The 25,227-nt window shown below is 42.5% G+C and overlaps 1 protein-coding gene across 4 annotated transcripts in view; it reads right to left on the bottom strand.

Moving 5' to 3' along the window:
* RGS7BP (regulator of G protein signaling 7 binding protein) overlaps positions 1-25,227 on the bottom strand; it is a 185,726-nt gene that overhangs the window by 156,449 nt on the left and 4,050 nt on the right. For 3 of the 4 annotated variants that reach the window (XM_030193179.1, XM_030193176.1, XM_030193178.1), the window contains exon 2: positions 6,763-6,929. The exons of the other annotated variant lie outside the window; for it this stretch is intronic. In XM_030193179.1, coding sequence (XP_030049039.1) covers positions 6,763-6,929 — 167 coding nt within the window. The remainder of the gene's footprint in view (positions 1-6,762; positions 6,930-25,227) is intronic. 4 annotated transcript variants of the gene reach the window in all.

Raw genomic sequence — 25,227 nt, 5'->3', positions numbered from 1 at the left:
CTCCTCCTGGCACTGCCACTTTCTGGGCGTCGAGTTGTCCCTCGAAGTACCGGAGCTGCCAGTCCCTTGCGCCGTGGGCGACCGATGACATTGCTTCTTTGCCTTCTTTCGATGCCCGTCATCGGCGCTCGGCAGAAGAGACGAGGAGGAGGTAGAAACCCCCCCCCCCCCCCTGGCCTCGAGGAATCGGATCCGACAGGGTTCGGTCCCGATGGCCCTGGGTAGAGGGAGTAGCTGGGGCAGACTGCCCGCGCGGCCGCTCACCCCCACCGTCACCAGCAGGCTGGCGGGCCAACGGTACCTGTACTCCTGGGGTCGGTGCCAGAGTCGGCGCCGATTTCGTCGACATCGGTACCGAAGACCCGGCCATCGACACCGATGCCGTCGAGGTCGACGTCAAAGGGCCGGCACAAGTTCCAAAAAGACGGTCCCGAAGAACTTGCCTCGCCACCTGTGTCCGCTTCCTTAAGCCGAGACAAAAGGTGCACGTCTTGGAATTATGCTCCGGGCCGAGGCACTGGAGGCACCAAGCGTGGGTATCGGTCTGCGAGATCTGCCGGCCGCACCGACCACACTTTTTGAATCCGCTCAGGACCTTCGAGGACATTGACGGAAAAATCGCGTCGGCGAGGTCAAAGTTGTCGATGGTGGCGGTAAAAAGCACACCCAAAAAAGAAATGGCGATGAAGCGCCCTTGCAGCTAGGAACGACGAGGACACCCTTTTTTTTTTTTTTAAGAAAAAAAAAAAAAGACTACGCGAACGCGTACGTGAAACAAGAAAAAACCGCGGCTAGGCCGCAATCCGGTTTCCGGGGCTGACAAAGAGAGAGACGGTAACACGTCTCTCTCCAGCGCGGAATAGAAAAAAACTGAGCGGGAACGGTCGCGCACGGGCAGGAAGACGGCCGCGCATGCACGGTGGGCGTGCCCTGCGTGCGGGACCGCCCGCGAAGATTTTTTCTGGTTGGTGGGGGCTGCCGTGGACGTCAACCCAGTCGTGAGAACAAGCAGCCTGCTTCTCCTCGGAGAAAAAGACTGTCGCAGCGCGGGAAAGCATGTGGTGCACCGCGCTACACACTCGCTTGTCTTTCATGCGCTTTTTTTTTTTTTTTACCGGAGCACAGCACAGCTCAACCATAAAGCTTTTTTTTTTGTGAGCACAGACACAAATCTCTCCCAATGACGTACTGAGGCCCAAAGCACAGCAGAGAACACACTACCCCGGGTCCATGCTCCCAGGGGACACAGCCACCCCCCTGTCACGGCAGAGCACAGCACCACCAGCCCACCAAACTCACTGCTCTGCCTGCACTGTTCCTTATCTTCTGAAGCAGACTGGTTGCTGAGCAGGCTCCCATAAGAATGCAGAACATTCCAGGGGGGAAAGCACGACAGGGACCCAGCACCACCAGGTATGTCTGCCCACTATGCTCAACCGGGAACCAGTTGACCAACTGGACCAGGAGCAAGGCCTCAGAACCAGAGAAAGTCTGTCCATCCACCTGCTTGGAGATAGAAGATACTGAGGAGCTGAGCTGCTAGTAGGGAGCTATGTAGTGGTGCTCAGTTCTGTATTCTCTATCTCCACCTGCTGGTCGATGGACATAACTACCCACTTGTCCTGGAATAGTGGGAATGAACGTAATGGAAACATAAGCATGCGCTAAACGCTAGAGATTTATTCCTATGATAATGATTGTCCTGGCAACTGCTTACTTAACACAACGTAATAGCAATATCAATATCACTTCAAAATACTTTCATGAATTTTTTCAAACTATTTTCATACTACTAATATAAGGATCATCAGAGGTTCACAAAATCAACGTTGGTATCCAAAATTCAAAAGCAACGATGGATACCAACGTTGATGCTGTGAACCTCTGATGATCCTTATATTAGTAGTATGAAAAAAGTTTTGAAAAATTCATGAAAGTATTTTGCAGTGATATTGATATTACGATGTGTTTAAGGGCCCTTTTGTCCTACCTATTGCATATATTCCTATGGGCATCTCTAGTGTTTAATCATCAGCATGTGCTAAAAATGCTAGCACACTTTTGTAAAAGACCCCTTAAACCTTTTGGACCTTACTAGAAAAGTATCCAAAAGTGTACAACAGGCACTGCAGTTTCCAATAAGTCAATGTATAAGCTTCCCTCCTACCCCCGCCCCCCACCAATTCATCCACCCCAAACCATACAACAAAATGTGACACTGGAACATCAAGAACCCATCCACGATTAACAGTTAACCAAGCAACTTTCTTCCTCAGAAGTCAAGGATGCTCAGGGCTCCCACACTTGTTGAAATTTCTTGAAAGGGATATAGTCCATGTCCTTATTAGCACAGCGCTCCATCATAGTAATGAATCAACTGAGAGGCTGTCCTCACCTTTGCACCTGCCGTATTCACTTTTTTAATTTTTTAATATATTAAAGTTGCAAATTTTAATGCACAATTACTATTTATTGGATAAATGAATGCACAGACTGATGCTGGGCAAGAGAAGCTCCTAATCGGCCATCTCCCACTGACCTGGCGATTCCCAGATTTTCAGCTGCAAACATAAGTATTGCCATACTGGGAAAGACCAAAGGTCCGTCAAGCCCAGCATCCTGTTTCCAACAGTGGCCAATCCAGGTCACAAATACCTGGCAAGATCCCAAAAAAATACAAAACATTTTATACTGCTTATCCCAGAAATAGTGGATTTTTCCCCAAGTCCATTTAATAATGGTCTATGGCCTTTTCCTTTAGGAAGCTGCCCAAACCTTTTTTAAACTCCGCTAAGCTAACCGCCTTGACCACATTCTCTGGCAACGAATTCCAGAGTTTAATTACAAGTTGAGGAGTGGCCTAGTGGTTAGGGTGGTGGACTTTGGTCCTGTGGAACTGAGGAACTGAGTTCGATTCCCACTTCAGGCACAGGCAGCTCCTTGTGACTCTGGACAAGTCACTTAACCCTCCATTGCTCCATGTAAGCCGCATTGAGCCTGCCATGAGTGGGAAAGTGCAGGGTACAAATGTAACAAAAATAAACATTTTCTCCAATTCGTTTTAAATTTACTACATTGTAGCTTCATCGCATGCCCCCTAGTCCTATCATTTTTTGGAAAGTGTGAACAGACGCTTCACATCTACCTGTTCAACTCCACTCATTATTTTATAGACCTCTATCATATCTCCCCTCAGCCGCCTTTTCTCCACGCTGAAGAGCCCTAGCCGCTTTAGCCTTCCCTCATAGGGAAGTCATCCCATCCCCTTTATCACTTTCGTCGCCCTTCTCTGCACCTTTTCTAATTCCACTACATCTTTTTTGAGATGCGGCGACCAGAATTGAACACAATATTCGAGGTGCGGTCGCACCATGGAGTGATACAAAGGCATTATAACATCCTCATTTTTGTTTTCCATTACTTCCCTAATAATACCTAACATTCTATTTGCTTTCTTAGCTGCAGCAGCACACTGAGCAGAAGGTTTCAACATATCATCAACGACGACACCTAGATCCCTTTCTTAGTCCGCGACTCCTAACGTGGAACCTTGCAATACATAGCTATAATTTGGGTTCCTCTTTCCCACATGCATCACTTTGCACTTGCTCACATTAAACGTCATCTGCCATTTAGACGCCCAATCTCCCAGTCTCGTAAGGTCCTCTTGTAATTTTTCACAATCCTCCCGCGATTTAACGACTTTGAATAACTTTGTGTCATCAGCAAATTTAATTACCTCACTAGTTACTGCCATCTCTAGGGGTCATTTATAAATATGTTAAAAAGCGGCAGTCCCAGCACAGACCCCTGGGAACCCCACTAACTACCCTTCTCCATTGAGAATACTGACCATTTAATCCTACTCTCTGTTTTCTATCTTTTAACCAGTTTTTAATCCACAATAGAACACTTCCTCCTATCCAATTTCCTCTGGAGTCTTTCATGAGGTACACTTTGTCAAACGCCTTCTGAAAATCCAGACACACAATAATCAACCGGCTCACCTTTATCCACATGTTTGTTCACCCCTTCAAAGAAATGTAGTAGATTGGTGAGGCAAGATTTCCCTTCACTAAATCCATGTTGACTTTGTCTCATTAATCCATGCTTTTTAATATGCACTGTAATTTTGTTCTTAATAATAGTCTCTACCATTTTGCCCGGCACCGACGTCAGACTCACCGGTCTATAATTTCCCAGATCTCCTCTAGAACCTTTTTTTTAAAAATCGGCGTTACATTGGCCACCCTCCAGTCTTCCGGTACCACACTCAATTTTAAGGATAAATTACATATTTCTAATAGCTCTGCAAGCTCATTTTTCAGTTCTATCAGTACTCTGGGATGAATACCATCCGGTCCAGGAGATTTGCTACTCTTCAGTTTGTAGAACTGCCCCATTACATCCTCCAGGTTTACAGAGAATTAATTAAGTTTCTCCGACTTGTCAGCTTCGAATACCATTTCCAGCACCGGTATCCCACCCAAATCTTCCTCGGTGAAGACCGAAGCAAAGAATTCATTTAATCTCTCCGCTACGGCTTTGTCTTCCCTGATTGCCCCTTTACTCCTCGGTCATCTAGCGGTCCAACAGATTCTTTTGCTGGCTTCCTGCTTTTAATATACCTAAAAAAAATATGTTTTACTACAACTAGATAATGCCACTGAAAATCCAGGGATACTCAAAGGCACTATCCAGATAGTTGTAATGTCCAGTCTGCTAACCAGGAAAGAGCTCGGAAGAAGTTTGGACAGCAAAATGCTGTCCTAACTTTATCCAGGTCATAATCCAGGCAATTGGTCTGTATATCAGCCAGCATGTGGAAACATTCAGCAGCCATGCATAATCCAGATATTTTGTCCCAATGCCCAGATTATGGCCGGCATTGAATATCTTAGTCCGATTCTGCCTGTAGTAGTCACCACCTTCACAACTGCTGACTGCCATGGGCAGAATCTCGGTCCTGTCATATTTAAGGGCCTCTTTTATGAAGCCGAGGCTCCCGGTGCAGTAATGCTGACAAAGCCAATTCACTTTGAATGGGTTCCATTGGCATTGCCGCATAGGAAGGCCCTAACTTTGTACCATGCAGCGGTTGTGTCAACCTCTGCTCACTTAAGGATTCAGTAACATATACATTTTGAGGAGAAGTGCTCAAACATTTGCATACAACTCTATATAATTCAAATATGAAATAGACAAATGGAACATATATTATTGTAGGACATGAATAATATAAAACATACATTAGCAGAGAAATGCATTAAAAATCTGTTTTAACCATAAAAATGATCCACCATTGTTATGTATACACTCCATTGGCAAAACCAGAAATTGTTCATATCCTGTTCCTATCAGAACAATTGCACATGACAAGATTCACTAATAAAACCTGCACCTGCCAAAATATTGACAAGGTTTGCAGCTAACAAAAACATAAGAACTCTCTCTAATATAGGGCACACATTTTATTCTCATGAGCGAGAATGACTGTTACTCACTTGCTGCTCAATTCAGTCTTCATCATAAATTGTCCCTTTGGTATTAGTCAGCCTTTATGTGCTTGGTATACATTTACATAAATCTTATGGAAATTGAAACAGCTGCTAGTTTTAACATTATAAATCATGTATACTTTAATTAAACAAAGTGCTCTATGCCTTCAATTCTAAGTTAATATTTTTTAACCACTGCACAGGCTTTAGTGTAAATCGTAAACGTTATAGTAGGTCACAGCTAGTATTTCTTAAAAATTATTATTATAAGGGCAATTCAAATGCCTAATCGTATTATTTTTACTATTTGTGGTTTCACATGGGGACAAGTTACTGCAGAAGGCCTAGGCCTGTTTGTATTCTAAGCCTCCTTCCTTTGAATGTTTAAGGGGCCCTTTTACTAAGCTGCATAAGCGTCCATACACGCCCAACGTGCGCCAAAATGGAGTTACCACCCTGCTACCGCGTGGCTCTTAGGGTAATTTCATTTTTGATGCGCTTCCGATACGTGTGTCTGAAATATAATTCTTATTTTCGGCTGCAGTGGCATTTGATGTGCGTAGGTCATTACTGCCTGGTTACCGTGTGAGACTTTACCACTAGGTCAATGGCTGGCGATAAGGTCTCAGACCCAAAATGGACGCACGGCAATTTTCATTTTGCCGCAAGTCCATTTTCGGCAAAAATTTAAAAAGGCATTTTTTGCAGGTGCACTGAAAAATGATTCTGCGCGCGCCCAAAACACGTCTACAGTACCGCAGGCCATTTTTCAGCACACCTTAGTAAAAGGACCCATAAGTCTTTGTAGTGTTGTGTGGGCAGAAACTATAAGAGGGTCTGAACATCCCTGAAGGAAATAACTCTTCTTCAGAAGCAGCACAGGCCTCTTTGTGAGCAGTTCTGCCCAAAATGAAACCCAGCAATTATAAAGGATCCTTAACAAATTTGCTGGCAGTTGTCTGCTGTCTCGCTTTTCCTCTTCCTAGTCTTCTTGCTGAAAAGAACTGCATAATGATGATAGTCTATTAAAGAACTGAGGTGAACTTATAACCACTACCACATCATCTAAGGCTGTACCTTGTGTGTTATATACAAAGCATGAATTTGACATTCAAAAGGTAAGAAAAAGAATAACCATGAAAGCATTAAAGGCTGGATGCCCTTGTAAAGACCTCTGAACATTATAGAACAGCAGACATAGCACAGTTAACATTACAGAGAGGTTTGCTTTACATTAAAAGATAGAAAAACTGCTGTGTCCTACCCGGAAATTGCTGAGAGTTTTTGGTGTGCCTGATGGGCCATTTCACAGCCTTTGGTTCGAGTCTTGTGCATTTCTGCTCGGAGAGAGGGGCAATTGACCGAGACATCCCCAATGGAAATCACTAACTCACGGTATAGGGCCACTTGAGTATTGAAGTCCTGGACAAGCTGAAGAACAGAGGCTAGTTATTTTCATAGTGCGCTTTCTGCCCCCTAAAATGATGCACTTTATATAAAGAAATGCTGGTATCTAAACAGCTGCTTAAACTGTTCTCCAGGCTGCTAACTACCACTACCATATGTAAATCAATTTTATGTTACTAATATTGGACTTTTATGTAAGAGGTTCAATATTTTGCCTTACTATAGTTACTGGTTCCAAATGTACTGTACTATGTACTGTTCCTCATTTCTTTCTTGTTTTGTTTTCTTTTATGCATTTAAAGCACCTATGAGACAGACATAATGTTCAAAATACAAGGCCAGTGGTAGGCTAAATTTAGATAAATTATGCAGTCTTCTCAGCATGATTCTTGTTAGTGTATATAAAAAAAATAAATAAGCGAAGTGTATAATATACGGGTGAAGGAAGAAATAATGGGTGGTGGTGCAAATGGGCAGACTGGATGGGCCATGTGGCCTTTTCAGCCATCATTTTCTATGTTCCTATGTACATAGGGACCACTGCTTATAATCATAGGTGGAAGTTCTGTAGTTATTGGATCCAGCATTGACTTTCTCCGACTGGGAGTGGGGTGGGGGTTAGCATTGGTGTTCTAGAAATATTTATTCTGTACCATATGATTTTGTTAACCACTTTTGGTTGAGGATTTTTTTTGAAGATAGGCGGTATAAAAGTATGGAATAGAATACAAATTCCTTTTCCATGGCCAGAGAAAAGTAAAATAATCTGTTTTGGGTTTAGCTAGCTGGCTCTGTGATAACAGTATACAGAAATAAGAAAAACCAGTAGATGTGAGTTAAATTACATGAATGGTATTGATAATGTTGTTAAAAATGAATATATACAAGAATGATTTATATATGAGAGTTTATTTCATGTGAACATCCTGCATTTAGGGAGCTAAGGATGTATATTTAAATAAAAGTGGTCCATATACCAAAGATAAGTATGCAGCAGCATCATCTAAAAGTTTCTTTCCAAATTTACCACTAAAGAAAATACGACAGTTCCTACAGCAACAAATACCTACAATTCTTCCCGACCTCTTTCCACCCTCCACAGCTCTTATGCTAATACTCTGTATTATCAAAGCCACATTAAGCATTTTCCCATGGACTCTATATATCGCGCCAAGATTTCTGTGTGGAAATCAAAGCGTATTCAAAACAATGCGCATAGCCTAATTGGTTAATAAGCCAGTCAGCACTGATAATTTGCCAATTAACAAGCAATTGACACTAATTGCATTAATTAGAATTTACGTACATGATTGTCTAAAGCGTATTCTATAACGTGCTCCACAAAAATTCCAAGTCATGTAGTTGAAAAGGGGGCATGGCCATGGCTGTGGAATAGGCACGTCATGGGCATTTTAAAAATCTATGGGCATTGTTATAGAATACACCCAGTCTGCACCTAAATTTAGGCATCAGCATTTACATCAGGTTTTACTTGGCGTAACTGCCCACAACTAAATTTAGTTGTGCGTATGGCTGCTCGACATATTCTATAAACTGTGTGGAAATTTAGGCTTATTCTATAAAGTACGTCTAACCTGAGGCGTACTTTATATAATGCACTTAGGTGAATTTAATTTTGGCGCCAAATTTTTAGGCATGATATATAGAATCTACTCCTTTGGTTTTGAACTAATTTTTTAAAAATTGTTACGAGTACAGTGACCTCAATTTAAATACAGAAAAATCACTTCATCTCAACACCATAAGCAGAGGTGGTATTTCCATCAAAATCAAAACCAGTAAATTTAAGAAAAAAAAAAAAGAATGCAACCTATAATTTTATAAAGAGCTATGCTGCATTAAACATTTCTGAATGCTGACTGTAATCACATGAAAATGACATCATACCATGTGTGAAGAGAAAGAGAATAGCAGTGATGGTATATTATCGTCTATCTGGTCTGAAGGAACAGACAGATAATAAAATGCTAACAGAAATTGATTGCCATTATGGAGACCGTCATGATTCTCTTTGTTCTGAAATGGGAGAACTTCTGGCTTCTGTGAATGGAATAACTCTTCCAGTGGTGCTTTTATCCCCTGAAGTAGCTTTTTTTATGCAAAACAGGGCCGCTCTCGGGTTAAGAAAGAGGCCCCTTGGATTTAAAAATGGACATTGCTGGTCTCCTCTGACAGATATGTTTGCTCTTTTTGGACTTCTCTTGATTCTTTTGGTGGATCTTGTCTGCTTGAATACATTGGGGTCAATACTGAGACCATGGGAGGGAGCCCAGCTAACTCCCATGGTCAGCTGTGAACCTGAAAATTCAATACTGGGGCCATATCTGGGGTGGCTGGCATTGAATTTCCGGGGGGATTTTTGGCTGCTAAAAACATAACCGATTAAGCCAACATTCATCGGCTGACCAGCTAAGCTAGAGCAGTCAAAGACAGACCTACCATTAGACCTGCTATTTACGTGGGTCTATCTAGCTGCTAAACTTATCTGGTCAGTCAGTGAATATTGGCGCTAAAGGGTGGGAGGCGACTCTATATATGGCACCTAAAAAAATCAGCACGGAAAAACTTTCTGCCTAACTGTATTCTATAAGCAACGCCTAGATTTAGGCACAGTATATAGAATACACTTAGTTGATATCCCAGCGCCCGCATTGGGCTTACTGACACTTTACAAAAGACCCCCTTAATGCACTTTACAAATAAATAATAGCTCTTTTATTAAACTATCATTAAATTCAACTATGGCATCTGAAGATTGGAGGACAGCCAATGTAACACAAATGTTGAAAAAGGGATCTAGTGGGTGATCTGTGAAACTGCAGAACTGCAAACCTGACATCAGTGCAAGGAAAAATGGTTGATGACTATCCTCATAATGGGTTAATGGGATAAAACAAACAGATTTAGTCAAGGGCAGTCTTGCCTCACTAATCTCTTACATTTTTTGGAGACAGGAATAGACTTTTGGATCAAGGTCAGCCACCATTCTGGATTTTCAGAAAGCATTTGACAAAGTACCTTATGAGAGACTCTTCAGAAAATGAAAAGCTATGGGACAGAAGTTAATGTCCTGTTGTGGATTGGGAACTGTTAAAAGATAGAAAAGAGAGTAGCGCATAATGGTCAACTTTATCAATGAAGTACCACAGGGATCTGTACTAGGACTTCGTTTTTTTTTTTTTTAACATTATTTATAAATGACTCAGGAAAGGGAACAAGTGAGGTGATCAAATTTGTAGATAACAGAAGTAAGTCAAAGCTGCTAGATCACAAGACAGTTGTGAGAATGTCAGAGAACCTTGCAAGACGGGGCATCCAAATGGAAGATCATATTCTATATTTGGTGCCCAAAATTGGGCACCGATATTTAGCCACCGAGCCAAGACATGCACTCAACTAAATAGACTAATGAGCCAATTAGTGCCAATAATTGGGTGCTAATTGGCACCAATTCAGATTCAAACATGCACTCAACTAAACAGGCTAATGAGCCAATTAGTGACTAATTGGGTGCTAATTGGCACAAATTTGGATTCAAACATGCATCTTACTATGCACTGTTCTATAATGATGGGCACCAAAATCCCATATTATGTAACCCAAAAGAGGGCATCGCCATTGAAGGACCATGGGCAAGACAGGGACAGTCCTAAATTTTGCACACAGTGTTATAGAATACATAACATAAGAATAGCTATTCTAGCTCAGACCAATGGTCCATCTAGCCCAGTATCCTGGCAGAAACCCAAATAGTAGCAACATTTCACGCTACCAATCCCAGGGAAAGCAGTGGCTTCCCTATGTCCATCTCAATAATAGACTATGAACTCTTCCTCCAGTAACTTGTCTAAACCTTTTTTAAACCCAGACACAACCACCGTTACCACGTCCTCTGGCGGCAAGTTTCTGAGCTTAAACTATTCTTTGAGTGAAAAAATATATATTTTCTCCTATTTGTTTTAAAAGTATTTCTATGTAATTTCATCGAGTGTCCCCTAGTCTTTATATTTTTTGAAAGAGTGAAAAAATATTGATTCACTTCTACCCGTTCTATACCACTCAGGATTTTATAGACCTCAATCATATCCCCCCCTCAGCTGTTTCTTTTCCAAGCTGAAGAGCCCTAACATCTTTAGCCTTTCCTCATACGAAAGGAGCTCTATCTCCTTCATTATTTTGGTCACTCTTCTTTGAACCTTTTCTAATTCCATTATATCTTTTTTGAGATATGGCGACCTGAGCACAATACTCAAGGTGAAGTTACATCACGGAGCAATATAGAAACATTATAATATTGTTGGTCTTATTTGGCATCCCTTTCCTAATAATTCCTAGCATCCTGTTTGCTTTTTTGGCCACGGCTGCCACACACTGAGCAGAAAATTTCAGCATATTGTCTACAATGACACCTAGATTTTTTTCTTGAGTGCTGACTCCTAAGGTGGACCCTAGCATCAGGTAACTACAATTTGGATTATTCTTCCCAATGTGCACTACTTTGCATTTGTCCACATTAAATTTCATCTGCCATTTGGTTGTCCAGTCTTCCAGTTTCCTAAGGTCATCCTGCAATTTTTCACAATCCGCATGTGTTTTGACAGCTTTGAATAGTTTTCAGTCATCTGCAAATTTAATCACCGTACTCATTCCGTTTCCATATCATTTATAAATATGATAAATAGCATCAATCTCAGTACAGATCCCTGTGGCATTCAACTATTCACCCTTCTCCATTGAGAAAAATGGCCATTTAACCAACCCTGTTTTCTGTCCAACAGCCAATTCCTAATCCACATAAGGACATTGCCTCATATCCCATGACTTTTTAATTTTCTCACGAGTCTCTCATGAGGAACTTTGTCATACGTTTTCTGGAAATCTAGATATACCACATCAACTGGCTCACTATTATCCACATATTTACACGTTCAAAGAAATGAAGCAAATTGGTGAGGCAAAACATCCCTTGGCTGAACCCATGCTGACGCTGTCCCAATAAATCATGTTTATCTATGTGTTCTGTAATTTTATTCTTATGTTTCAACGATTTTGTATTAAATGACTCATCAAAACAAAGGAAATTTAACAATCTTCCAACAATGTACTTAACATAGTCCCATTAACATCACAATGATCATTTCTGTACGTTAAAAAATGTCATCAAGTTTTAACTGATATATCCCCTTCCAATACTCCCTCCCATTTCCCAACTTTAGATCAGCAGCGTGATTTTAAACTTTAATCGACCTCCCACCCATACATCCTATACCCTCACAAATTTAAAAAAAGGGGGGGATAAGGAGAGGGGGGGCAACCTGGTACACACCGCAAATAACATCTCCCCCACCAAAGGCATCTTACTTAAATACATTCAAAATCAGGCTTCGAGCCCTATGAGGGAGTGACTGAATATATACTTCCCAAGTAGCCAGAAATATTTTCCTCCCTCTAGGGGAGCCCTGGACCGGTTTCTGTTCTAGTAACATTAATGTGTGCAACCTATTTCTCCAGGCCCAATAAGAAGGTTCAGTTTCTCCCACCCATGTCCCCAATATAAACACGCTTACCCAATACTGCTGCTTTCCGAAGAAGAAGAATTTTATTGCGTTTAGTGATATGAAAAGCTTCATATTTGTCTAATAGCAGCCCCTCAAGTGTCCCCAAAGCCTTTCAAAATAACGCAAATTGGCCCTCCAAAATAGCTGTATCTTTGGGCATCCCCAAAAGCATGATAAAAAGAATTATCTCTATTACATTTCAAGCAGATCGGTGTTCCCACTCCCCCACTCTTAAATACCTGCTCCTGAGTAAAATACGCCCTGTGTAAAGTCCAATACTGGCATTCTCGTAATTCTTCACTCACTGATATTTCAGGTATCCGCTTAACTGAATATAGTCTAAAGCAGAAATTTACAAACCTATATCCCTACTCCATCTAGAGATCAGACCTGCCCGAGACCTGCTAGAAGAAAGACACTGCAGTTCTCTGTGAAGAGAAGAAATTGACAGATTACCATCTTGAAATTTCCCCCCAAAATGCTGCAAATGACTACCCAAAGAGAAGACTAAGCCGAGGATATCTAATGACTGTATATAATGTACACTAAGAATCCATATGTCCCACCAGCCCCTCATTCCGTAGATGATCCCAGGAAAGCATCTTGCCCCCCTCTCCGAGCACACGTTGTAACAAACAAAAGCCTCTGGATGCCCAATGCTGAAAATTAATATGATCATAACTTTGGCAAAAATTGAAACATTCCCAGTAATAGGGAACTGATCTGAAAACCTCTGGGTTCCCCCCCCCAGAAGACAGACTAAATAACGCCATACCTCTCGCATGGGACCCAGTACCACACTCCGATGAAGATCAGATGGTACCAACCTCAAGGGGCAGTGCAAAAGAGAATTAAAATGCATTCACATACTCCACTGGGGTAAATCCCTGTTCTCCGAGAAATCGATCCCCTAGGTGGCTCAACAGACACGCATATTTGGAAGTCCCATCCCTCCATATTTTCACGTGCCCAACATATAACCAAAATGACATTCTTGGCTTCCTACCCACCTAGTAGAATTTAGTCAAAATGTTACGCAATGATTGTAGATCACGTTTCAACAGTCTTAGCGGCAATAACTGCAGCACATAGAGCCATTTAGGAAAAACAACCATATTAAAATGTTGAATGCGGCCATGCACCGATAAAGGAAGATGTACCCAACGATCTAAGTATGCCCTGGTGACATCCAGTAACATTGCCAAATTTTTCTCATACAACTGCGATGTTGTAGTTGGCAACTGGATCCCTAGATATCAGAAGGACCCAGTCGCCCAACGTAAGGAAAATGACCCCTCCCACTGCAGCTCCTCATCTGTGGACACCACCAGTGATTTTTTCCAAAATTCAGCCTAAAGCTCGAAAAGTCACCATATTCCTTAAAACTATCCAAAAGAGCCTCCAAAGATCTCTGCAAATCCGTCAGATGCACCAAAATATAATCTGCAAAAGCAGAGTTTGAATTCCTGTGATCCAATCTTAACACCCTTAACATCTGGATTACCCATAACATCTCTAATCCAGGGATCCAATGTCATAACAAATAATAAAGGAGACAATGGGCAACCTTGTCGTGTGCCTCCATGTATTTCAAAGGAGGATGAGAAAACATTGACCCAGATTCGCGCCTGTGGGGAGGCATACAATGCCAGTATCGCATTCAGAAAAAAGTTTCCTACCCCCTATGTCGGCAGAGTAGCAAATAAAAAGTTCCAAGGAAAACGATCAAACGCCTTTTCCGCGTCAAAACTGACCAACAAAGAGGGAAGACGAATCCTCTCAATCTGCTCAAGTGAAATCAGAATCTCTCTCATGTTCCGAACAAACCCCACCTGTGGGCCGGCTATCAAATAAGGCAACACCTGCGCTAAACGAGTGGCCAATATCTTTGCAAATAGTTTGGTTTCTACATTTAAAAAAGAGAAATGGGTCTATATGCAGAAGGATGTGTAGGATCTTTCCCTACCTTCAATAATAAAATAATCTGTGCCATCTGCAAAGAACTAGGCAATTTACCATCTTCCACAAATTGGGTCAAGCAGGCTCTGAAGGTGGGTACTATAGAAGGTGAGAGAATCTTGTAAAATTCTGCCCTGAAACCATCAGGCCCCGGCGCCTTACATAAGGCACTTTGTTGAATTGCTAACGCCACTTCCTCCTCCGTTGTAAGACTCTCGTTTACTTTTAAAGTCTGCCAAAAGTTGTGGCAAATCTAAACTTCCCAAATATAAATCTCCATCCATCTCTCCCTCCAAGGGACGTGCATACAAATGCTGATAATATTCTTGAAATACCTCCGCTATCTCCCGAACTGTTCTCACCAGTACACCATGCGTGATTGTAGTAGATCCCCTGTTGGGCAAACCATGCTAAAAGTCTCCCAGCTTTATTACCTTAACGATGTAATTGAAACATAATACTGCATGGACTTCAACGCCCAAGAAGGATGTGCACCTTATTTAATACGTGCCTTGCGCAACTGTTTTTCCAGCCTCAATATTTCCCAATCTCGCGCTTTAGCCACCTACCAGAAAAAGTATAGATTTGCCCACATGCTCCTCATTATTAACCTGATAGTCTGCCCATTTATGCGCTATATATTCATGGAATTTTTGATCTCTGTACAGAGAGGGGGAGAATCCCCACGGAAACATGTTCTCTCCCATATTTCCAAAAGTAAAAGTACACTACACCGAAGCATGATCAGACACACTATCAGGCTTATTTTCGAAAGAGAAGGGCGCCCATCTTTCTAAACAAATTGAGAGATGGGCGTCCTTCTCCCAGGGTTGCCCAAATCAGCATAATCAAAAGCCGATTTTGGGCATCCTCAACTGCTTTCCGTTGCAGGGATGACAAAGTTCACAGGGGCGTATCGGAAGCATAGCGAAGGCAGGACTGGGGCGTGCCTAACATATGGGCGTCCTTGACCGATAACGGAAAAAAGAAGGGCGTCTCTGACGAGCACTTGGGCGACTTTACTTGGTACATTTTTTCTTACGACCAAGCCTCAAAAAGGTGCCAGAACTGACCAGATGACCACTGGACAGAATCGGGGATGACCGCCCCTTATTCCCCCAGTGGTCACTAACCCCCTCCCACCCTAAAAAAAACAAACAAAAAAAAAACTTTAAAAATATTTTTTTTGCCAGCCTCAAATGTCATACCCAGCTCCCTGACAGCAGTATGCAGGTCCCTGGAGCAGTTTTAGTGGGTGCAGTGCACTTCAGGCAGGCGCACCCAGGCCCATCCCCTCTACCTGTTACACTTGTGGTGGTAAATGTGAGCCCTTCAAAACCCACCAGAAACCCACTGTACCCACATGTAGGTGCCCCCTTAGGGCTATGGTAGTGGTGTACAGTTGTGGGTAGTGGGTTTTGGGGGGTTTGGGGGGGCTCAGCACCCAAGGTAAGGGAGCTATGCATCTGGGAGCAATTTCTGAAGTCCACTGCAGTGCCCCCTAGGGTGCCCGGTTGGTGTCCTGGCATGTCAGGGGGACCAGTGCACTACGAATGCTGACTCCTCCCACAACCAAATGGCTTGGATTTCGTCGTTTCTGAGATGGGCGTCCTCGGTTTCCATTATCGCCGAAAATCGGGGACGACCATCTCTAAGGTCGACCTAAATTTTGCGATTTGGGTTTCCCCAACCGTATTATCAAAACGAAAGATGGATGCCCATCTTGTTTCGATAATACAGGTTTCCCCACCTCTTCACCAGGACGTCCTGCGAGGACATCGTCAGAAGAACTTGGGCGCCCCTTTCGATTATGCCGCTCTATATGGGCCTATTCCTGCTGCAAGAACTGCAGAGAAAAATGTAATGGAGATAAGCCAACAGTCAATTCTAGATTGAGATCCATGCGCTCTAGACAAGTGGGAGTAATTTATTTATTTGCTACATTTGTACCCCACATTTTCCCACCTATTTGCAGGCTCAATGTGGCTTACATTATGTTACAAAAGATATAGTGATGAACAGAATAAGAGGTTTGTTCAAAAGGATGTAATGCCCTCCAGGCATCTAACAACTCCAACGTGGAACACAACAATGGAATACCCTTACCTGCACTCCCCTTCTCTCCCACCACACTGGGAGATTTATCCAAGATTGGATCATGGAACATATTAAAATCTCCTCCCATAAGAACAGGGATATTTGGCAATTGCAACACCCGGTGTGTAAGTGCTTTTAAAAATTTTGTCATACACATTAGGGTCATAAACATTACACAGGAGCAATAACTTCCCATTAATAGTAGCTTTAACAAAAAGAAATCTACAACTGGGGTCCTTCCAAATCTGATGCATCTTAACATCTAGGCCTTTCCGAAAAAGAATCAAAGAGTCTTGCCTTGCGATGCACTGCAGGTGCTTCTATTAAGTCTCCAACCCACCACCTCTTAAATTTCATATGTTCTATTGCAGATAAATGTGTTTCTTGTAAAAAGGCCAGGTCCGCTCTCTGCCGATTCAATGCCTGAAACACCTTTTGTCTCTTGATGGGGGATGCAACCCCATTAACATTCCATGATACTATCTTAATCGATGTCATGATATAGAAATATACTGTACATATCATACTGATGAAACTTATGCATTTGAAAGGGTCCCAGAACTGTCCCAGCCAGCAGTCCCCCCACCCCAAAACCACCCAAACTTAAAATAGCATTGTAACAACTTGCCACACCTCAGGCGCCCCCACCTCTCACCACCAAGAAAACAAATACATAGGAAAACAATAAAAAAAAAAATAAAGAACAAATACAAAAGAAGAAAACCCAAACAAAACTAAACCCCCCAACTCCTGACCCCAAAAACAATCACCCCCATTGGTGTTCATCTCTCCGATAATTCCCTTCCTCCCCCCTCCCTCCAACCCATTAAGCACTATCCCAACCAGGACTTGGTTCACGCAGGAACTCTGTCCCATGAACCCCAACCTCTTTGCAACAAACATCTTGTACAAGAAAAAGGACACATCTGGTCCTGAAAAAGAAAGAAAAAAAAATACAGCTATCTACCCCTGTCCAACTACACATGAAAACCCACACACATCTATACTCAGATAAACTTATACAGTTTCACATATTGTAAGGGGTTACTAAGAAGACGGCCTCAAGGAAAGTGAGAGCAGCCCCGGAGAGAGATTAAAAGACATTTGCAAATCCCTTATAGACGAGGAATGCGCCCTCTGGTGTCAAGAGACCGATTAGAACAAGGGATGCGCCTAGGAACCACGCTTCCCACAATGCACCTGACCCAATACAGGACTCAGGAAGTGGAGGGGGAGGAGCAGGATTGGGAGATGGACTCTAATCAGGGTGATGAAGAGCAGCTGAGGGAGCCCTGTGAGGAGGTAGAAGAGATGGTTTGGGATTAAAGGGAGGGGAATGAGGCGAAGAGTATGTAGGTGGCTGCATTTGCACAGACTGCTGGTGCTAAGGTGAGGAGTTTCTTGGCTAAGGTATTTCCTCAACTGTCTGGAAGGGGGGAGATAGAATTGATGCTGCTGGGAAGAAACCTGTGGCAGCAAGTGATTAAGGTTAAGGGTACGAGAAGTTAAATACTGTAGGGACTGATGTTTAGCCTGATAATTAGTGACTAACTGAGAAGAAGAAGATGATGATGGTGTTAGAGGTCATTGGACTATGCTCAGCAAATTAACAGGAAATCTCTGTCTGGCATTGTGAAACTTACTTGTCAAAGACTTTAAAGTGAGATCGTTGTACTGTGTTATCACTACAACTGAACGGATGTAAATAAAAGTGAACCCCTTTATTATAAGACTGCTGGAGTTTCTGACCTTTTGTTGGGGTTATCATTAAATGGCAAGCTAAAGGAGCAGTCACTCGAGGAAGCTGTGGCTGAAGGGGTAGAGAACTGGAATTAACTGGTGCTGCGAGGGAGAAAGATCAGCATTTAAGCATATCTGCTAAGCAGGGTTGACCTGGGCCAAAGAGCGGAAGGGAGACCTGCTGACATAAGTGGTGGCAGTGGTGGGATCATGTGAAGTCCCGCTGGAAAAGTGTGAACTCTCTGGGCTCTGGTAAGCATATACCAAACTCAAGGAGGGATTGTACGTTATGTAAAGGGAGTTGGTCTTTCTCTGTGGAATTGTTTTTAAAGCATTAATGCGCAAAGACACAAAAGGATGAGAGTCACAGTAACAGAGCACACAACTGCACAGGACTTGCCTCAATAAGCTACTCCGGATTTGTTTAAGACTCCTGATGCAGGCCTAACGGCTGAAACAGAACGTTGTGTCAAGTCTTCATACTTCAATAAACTTCTTTTATTATACATCTTCTCAGTCTTTGGCATCCTTGGTCACCCTCCCACTTTTATTTTACATTGTTGTTTTCCGTGGGGAGTCTTGAGTTCTCTGCCTTGCGGCAGATTTTCTCATATTTTTAAACATCCATACCTAATTTAGTGGCCCTTTTACAAAGGTGCGTAAGGGCTACAAGCGTCCAGCACATGTCAAAGCAGCATTACCGCCTGGCTAGCGTGTGTGCCTGGCAGTAGTTCCGAGTTTGGCTCACACCCAAAACATGTGCTAGAAAATAATTTTCTATTTTTTACTGCTGGGGCATTCCCAGCGGTAATTGGCAGTTGGCGCTCGTTGGATGTTTATCACATGAGTAACATGTCAACCCTTGTCACTAAGTCAATGGGTGGCGTTAAGGGATCAGGCCATAAATAGACGTGCGCTGGGTTTAATTTTGCCACACATCCATTTCCTGGCCCCCTGCCCCCCCTCCACTGGCATCGTCATCATTCAAGCTAAGTTATAAATGAGAGTTTGTTCACCGGACATATGTGATTGAAATATTGCCTCTATCCTAGTGTATTGTAAAAGGTGTTTGTACAAGCACTTCATGAATGAAGAGTGGAGTTTTTTTTTTTTGTGAAGACTAGTGATTGAAGACGAGTTTCTCTGAACATTTGAAAAAGTTTTTTTTCTTTAAGAGATTGCTCTATGGTTTCTGAAGTCTTTTTTTCTCCACATTTTCATGTTTGTATGGAACAGAACACCTTCAATACACGGAATTTTCAGTAGAATTTGTTGTGTGATTAGTTGATTGATATTCTACTTATTCCTTCATTATATATCAGAGTAACTGAAATCACCCATTATTATATTGCTGCCCAATTTGCCAACTTTCCTAATTTCTGTAAATATTTGTTCATCTGTTTGTTTGGTTTGTCCTGGCAGACAGTAGTACAGCCCTACCAGTATACTCTTTCCCTTCACACATGGGATTTCTATCCACAAGGATTATATGCTGCTATCTGTTTTATGTATAATATTTATTTTGTTTGACTCAATTCCCTCCTTAACATTTAGCACAACCTCCCCTCCAATTTGATCCACTCTATCACTGCAATATAATTTGTACCGTGATAGCACAGTGTCCCTTTGATTGTCCTCCTTCCACCAGGTCTCTGAAATGCCTATTATATCTACCTTTTCATTTAATGCTATATATTCCAACTCTTCCATCTTATTTTTTTAGACTTCTAGCATATGTATATAGACATTTCAAATTGTGTTTTTTCCTAGCATCTACAAGCTGATTTGAAGTTGATGGGGATAACTTGCATCCTCTACTCCCATTAAACACTACTGGCTTTCTTTTACCATTACTGAAACCTCTCTATTGGGATTCCCTAAAAATCCTGCTTCAATAGTATAGTTTACTTCGAGGATGTTCCACACTGAGCCATGCACTCCTGAGCAACTGTTGGCTCCCCAACAGTTTTAAAGCTGCTCTGTCTCCTGAATGTAACTCACCTTGGGCTACTACTGAAAAAGGTGTGAGCAAAATCCAAATAAATAAATATTTAAAAATGTTAGCACCAGCAGCCTGGCTCCTTCCCAGTTAAGCTGCAGCCCATTCTTTCAGAACAGGCCTCCCCTTTCCCCAGAATGTTGTCCAGTTTCTAACAAACCTAAAGCCCTCATCCTTGCACCATCGTCTCAATCATGCATTGAGACTGCAAATCTCTGCCTGCTGCTTGGGTCCTGCACTTGGAAAGGGGAGCATTTCCTAAAGTGCTACCCTGGAGTATCTGGATTTCAGCTTTCTATCTAAGAGCCTAAATTTGGCTTCCAGAACCTATCTCCCACATTTTCCTATGTCATTGGTATCCACATGTACCAAAACAGCAGGCTCCTCCCGAGCACTATCTAAAATCTTATCTAGGTGACACATGAGGTCCGCCACCTTCGCACCAGGCAGGCAAGTGGCCAGGTGTTCCTCACATTCACCAGCCACATGCCTAATGATAGGATCACAAACTACAACAGCTGTCCTAACCCTTCCCTCCTGGGCAGAAGCTCTTGGAGACACATCTTCAGTGCAAGAAGATACTGCATCCCTGGTGGGCAGGTCCTGGATACAAGATTACTTTCTACTTCATCAGGAAGCACAGGGGCTGCCAGACTAGAAGTGGGACTTCTCTACAACATCCCTGTAGGCTTCCTCTATGTACCTCTCTGTCTCCCTCAGCTCCTCCAAGTCTGCTACTCTAGCCTCAAGGGAACGGACTCTAGGAGCTCTTTGCATCAAGCACACACATATAACCTCACACCAACTGGGAGATAATTATACATGTGACACTCAGTGCAAAACACTGGATAACACCCCTCTTGCTGCTGGACTGCTGTCTGCACATTAGCATTATTGTGTTTAAACTTCTTAAGGTACTAGGGTTATTAGATTAATACAAAGAACCTTAAGATTATAAGGCATATTGTGTGATTTATTTAGTGCTTGCTTCTCAGAAAGTAAGTAAATGTAATTAAAATTCTAATGAAAACTCCTCTCTTGTTATCCTAATTAGAATAATTGACTGTAAGTTAAGACTATAAATAAAGTGATGCGCTAGGGGTGGGAATAAAGACTGAACTAGACCCTGCTGTGTCTTCTAGAGGCTATCAGTCAACACTGTATGCTGTGGTTCAAGTAAAAAAAAAAAAAAAACTATAGGGAAAAGGGTAGAGTGACTAGTTAATAAAGCTTGCTTTTTAAAATTCTAACCTATCCTTGATGAAACCCCAACCTTTAAATCATCAAAGCACAGAGTACAAAAAACGTTCAGTTTCTCAGAGAAATGTCCTCTTCTCTCAGAGCGCCCAACTGGACACTAGAAATTACACCTCGTTTCAACAGTAAGTCCTGGCACCCAATGCTATTCTATAATGGGGGCTCATCTTTGAGTGCCCATTATAGAATAGCATTGAGCACCATTTACTGAATCTAGCCCTTAATGCGTACAAGTGCAAAATGGTTTGCTCATAGGGAAGAATAACCCAAACAATAGCTACATGAAAGAAGGTTCCACATTTGGAATCACCACCCAGGAAGAGGGGCTAGGTGTTATCGTGGACAATATGTTGAAATTCTCTGCTCAGTGTACTGCAGTGGCCAAGAAAGGAAATAAAATGTTAAAAATTATCATAATTTCCTTTCATAAGATTTAAAAGCTGTAATGTCTCACAAAGCGTGCTCTACAGAGTACAACTCAACAAACATAATTAAACACATAATGACAATCAACACAAACATATAAAGCAAGGACACATCTATAAACCATTAAAATAATTATAACAAAGAATCCACTTATGCACAGCTCATAGTACTGAGGACCCAATGACTTTAAAAAATAAAAAGCTCTTCAACTGCATTCTGAATTTCAGATAATATGTTTAGACTACATTCCAGCAGACTGGCTACTGAAAATAGCGAGGTGCATGCTGTACTTCAATACCTAAGGAGCACAGATTCTAAGCAGGATAACACAATTTTATAATATTCCTCAAAGCTTCAGGACCTCACCAAAAAGCAATCTGAAAAGCAAAACCCCCAACTTAAATACAACATGCCAGTGAAGTTGCATGAAATAAGGGGTTAACATATTCACGGAAGGGACATGCACCGACCAATTTTGCAGATGCATTTTGCACTACTTGAATCATATGGAATATATACTTAGGAAGCCCCACATAAGGACTACTGCAATAGTCTGCCTTCAGTTTGAAGAAAGTAGCAGCGATCACAGGTTTAATTTGGGTCATGTCATCCAACTTGGAGTTTATCAAGATGCCGAAACTATGAGTGGTATTTACAACTGGAATCACTATGTCCTTAACAATGAGGTCATGTAGGTGCAGCCTCAGAGTTCACAAACTGTATGGCGCGCCTTTTACAAACTGAGCTTAATCCGCTCAATCCGTTCCTTGGTTGTCCCCATCTGCTCTTAACATACTAGTTCATTCCTTGGTTATTACACAACTGGACTACTGTAATTCTCTTTACAAATGTTTCGGGGAAAAAAGAAATTCACCAACTACAAGTTATCCAGAATACTGAGATCCGATTAATCACCAACTCATGTAAGTATGACCACATTACCCTCCCTTCCCCTTCTCAAAGATGCACACTGGCTCCCGATCATTTACAAGGTCTTACTTTTCATCTTAAAAATTTTAGCCTTTGGTTAATCCCTTTACTTATCATGTCTACTCACTCCATACAGCCCAGCAAGAACCCTTAGATCAACTGAATCAACTAATAATACCAATTTACCAAGAAATGTAACTCCCTCCCAGCACTGTTACAGCCCTCTATAGAGAGATTTAAGACAGATCTGAAAACTCTCCCTTTTTCAGATGCTTTCACTTAATATTCTAGTCACTGTTACCACTGAGCACCTAGATGGGGTCCTGAGGATATCTGCAGCATCCCTAATGTTCCTCCCCTCTACCTTATCTAATATTTATTTAGTGAATTTGATATACCGCTGAGGCCTTCACATAGGCATAAAGCAAGTACAATTTTCTATACAGGTACTAGTACTGTCCCTAATAGGCTCACAATGGAGCAATGGAGGACTAAGTGACTTGGCCAAGATCAAAGAGAGAACTTTAGAGAGAATTGAGCCTGGTTCCCCAGGATCTCAACCCACTGCTGACTGTTAGGCAGCAGCAGGAATCAAACCTGGTTCCCCAAGTCTGCAACCCACTGCAGTAACCATTAGGCCACTCCTCAATTCCATATTGTAGTTACTCCCCTCCATCCCTCACTATTCATGTCTTATCTGTCTTGTTTCTGCTCTCTTTCTCTCCCAATTGTTAGACTGTAAGCCACTCTGAAGGCACTCCTATTGAGCGGGGTAGCAAAACCTTAATAAATTTGGAAACTTGCAGCCCCAACACAATTGATTAAGGAATAAAACAGAATGTCATAATGCCTCTGTATTGCTCCATGTTCAACTGCACCTTGAGTACTGTTTGCATTTCTGGTCACTGCATCTCAAAAAGCATAGGGGAATTAGAAAAAGTGCAAAGGGCAACTAAAGTGATAAAGGGAATGGAATGACTCCTCTGTGAAAACAGGTTAAAAAGGTGAAGAATCTTCAATTTGGGAGCAGAGAAATGATAGAATCTACAAAACAGGGAGTGCAGTAGAATGGGAAAACACAAATCAGTTGTCAGGGATGGACTGAGAGTGGTCTAGGCTCCCGGGCCCTGAGGGTGGTCTGGACCCCCCCCCCCCCCCGGACAATACCCCTACAGCCACACTGCTGCCCTCCCCCAGTGCCACTGATGCCCCCGCTGCCCTGGTCCTACCTGAAGGGACCTGGTGGTCTCTGCAGGGGAGGGGGGGGGGATCATGTTCTTTCCTGCCCACTGCACTGCCGCTATTCCCCCACCTGCTGGCGCCATTGTGTTTTCAAAATGGTGGCCGAAACTTCCCACGGTAGTTTCACGGGTCTCAACAGTCTCAGCCGCCATTTTTAAAGTACTGTGGTGCCAGGCAGGGGGAATAGCGGCAGCACAATGGGCAGGAAAGAACATGTCCCCCCCCTCCCCCGCAGAGGCCAATAGATCACTACTACATTAAAGGTAGTAGTGGGGAGGGCTGTAGTGTGTGGCAAGCATCCACGCAGAGCCTCTGGGCCCTTGGGCAATGCCCGGCTGCCCAAATGGTCAGTCTGCCCCAGTCAGTTGTTTACTAGAGAAGTGCATTTTATCCTGAAATAACAGGAAAAAAAACCCTGAAGAATGCACTCTCGTCACAATTATTACATAAATAGTATATTCTGGAGTGGCCTAATTGTTAGTGCAGTGGCTTGATAACCTGGGTAATTGGGTTCAATTCCTACTGCAGCTCCCTGTGACTCTGGACAAGTCAATTAACCCTCCATGGCCAAAGGTACAAAGTAAGTACCTTGAAATACTCTTGCAAGGAAAGGGTGGTGGAAGCGTGGAATGGCTTCCCAGTGGAGGTCGTGGAGACAAGGCCTGTGCCAGAATTTAAGAAAGTGTGGGATCCCTTAGGAAAAGGAGGAGTTAGTGGTTGCTGAGGAAGGGCAGACTGGATGGGCCGTTTGGCCCTTATCTGCCGTCATGTTTCTATAGTATGTAAACTACTTTGATTGTAACCACAGAAAAGCAGTATATCAAATCCCATCCCCACATGTACTCTTTACAAACAGCATGCACCTCTTTTCAATGATGCATTGTTTTTTTAAATTTCTGGATGCAAACAAAAAAATGACACCAAATGAAATTTTCCATGAACAACATGGAAAACTAAACAAACTCAAAGCTTTTAGGTGGTACCCCCCCTAATGCTTACTTTTGCAAAACGTACAAGGACTGGGGGGGGGGGGGGGGGGCACACACTGCAGTAACTAAGTAGTACATTTAAAACAAATTGGGGAATATATTTA

Source organism: Microcaecilia unicolor, chromosome 2 (assembly GCF_901765095.1).
Source record: "Microcaecilia unicolor chromosome 2, aMicUni1.1, whole genome shotgun sequence".
Lineage (NCBI taxonomy): Eukaryota > Metazoa > Chordata > Amphibia > Gymnophiona > Siphonopidae > Microcaecilia > Microcaecilia unicolor.
The sequence above is the reverse complement of the archived record's forward strand: the minus strand, read 5'-3'. Positions and strand labels throughout refer to the sequence as shown.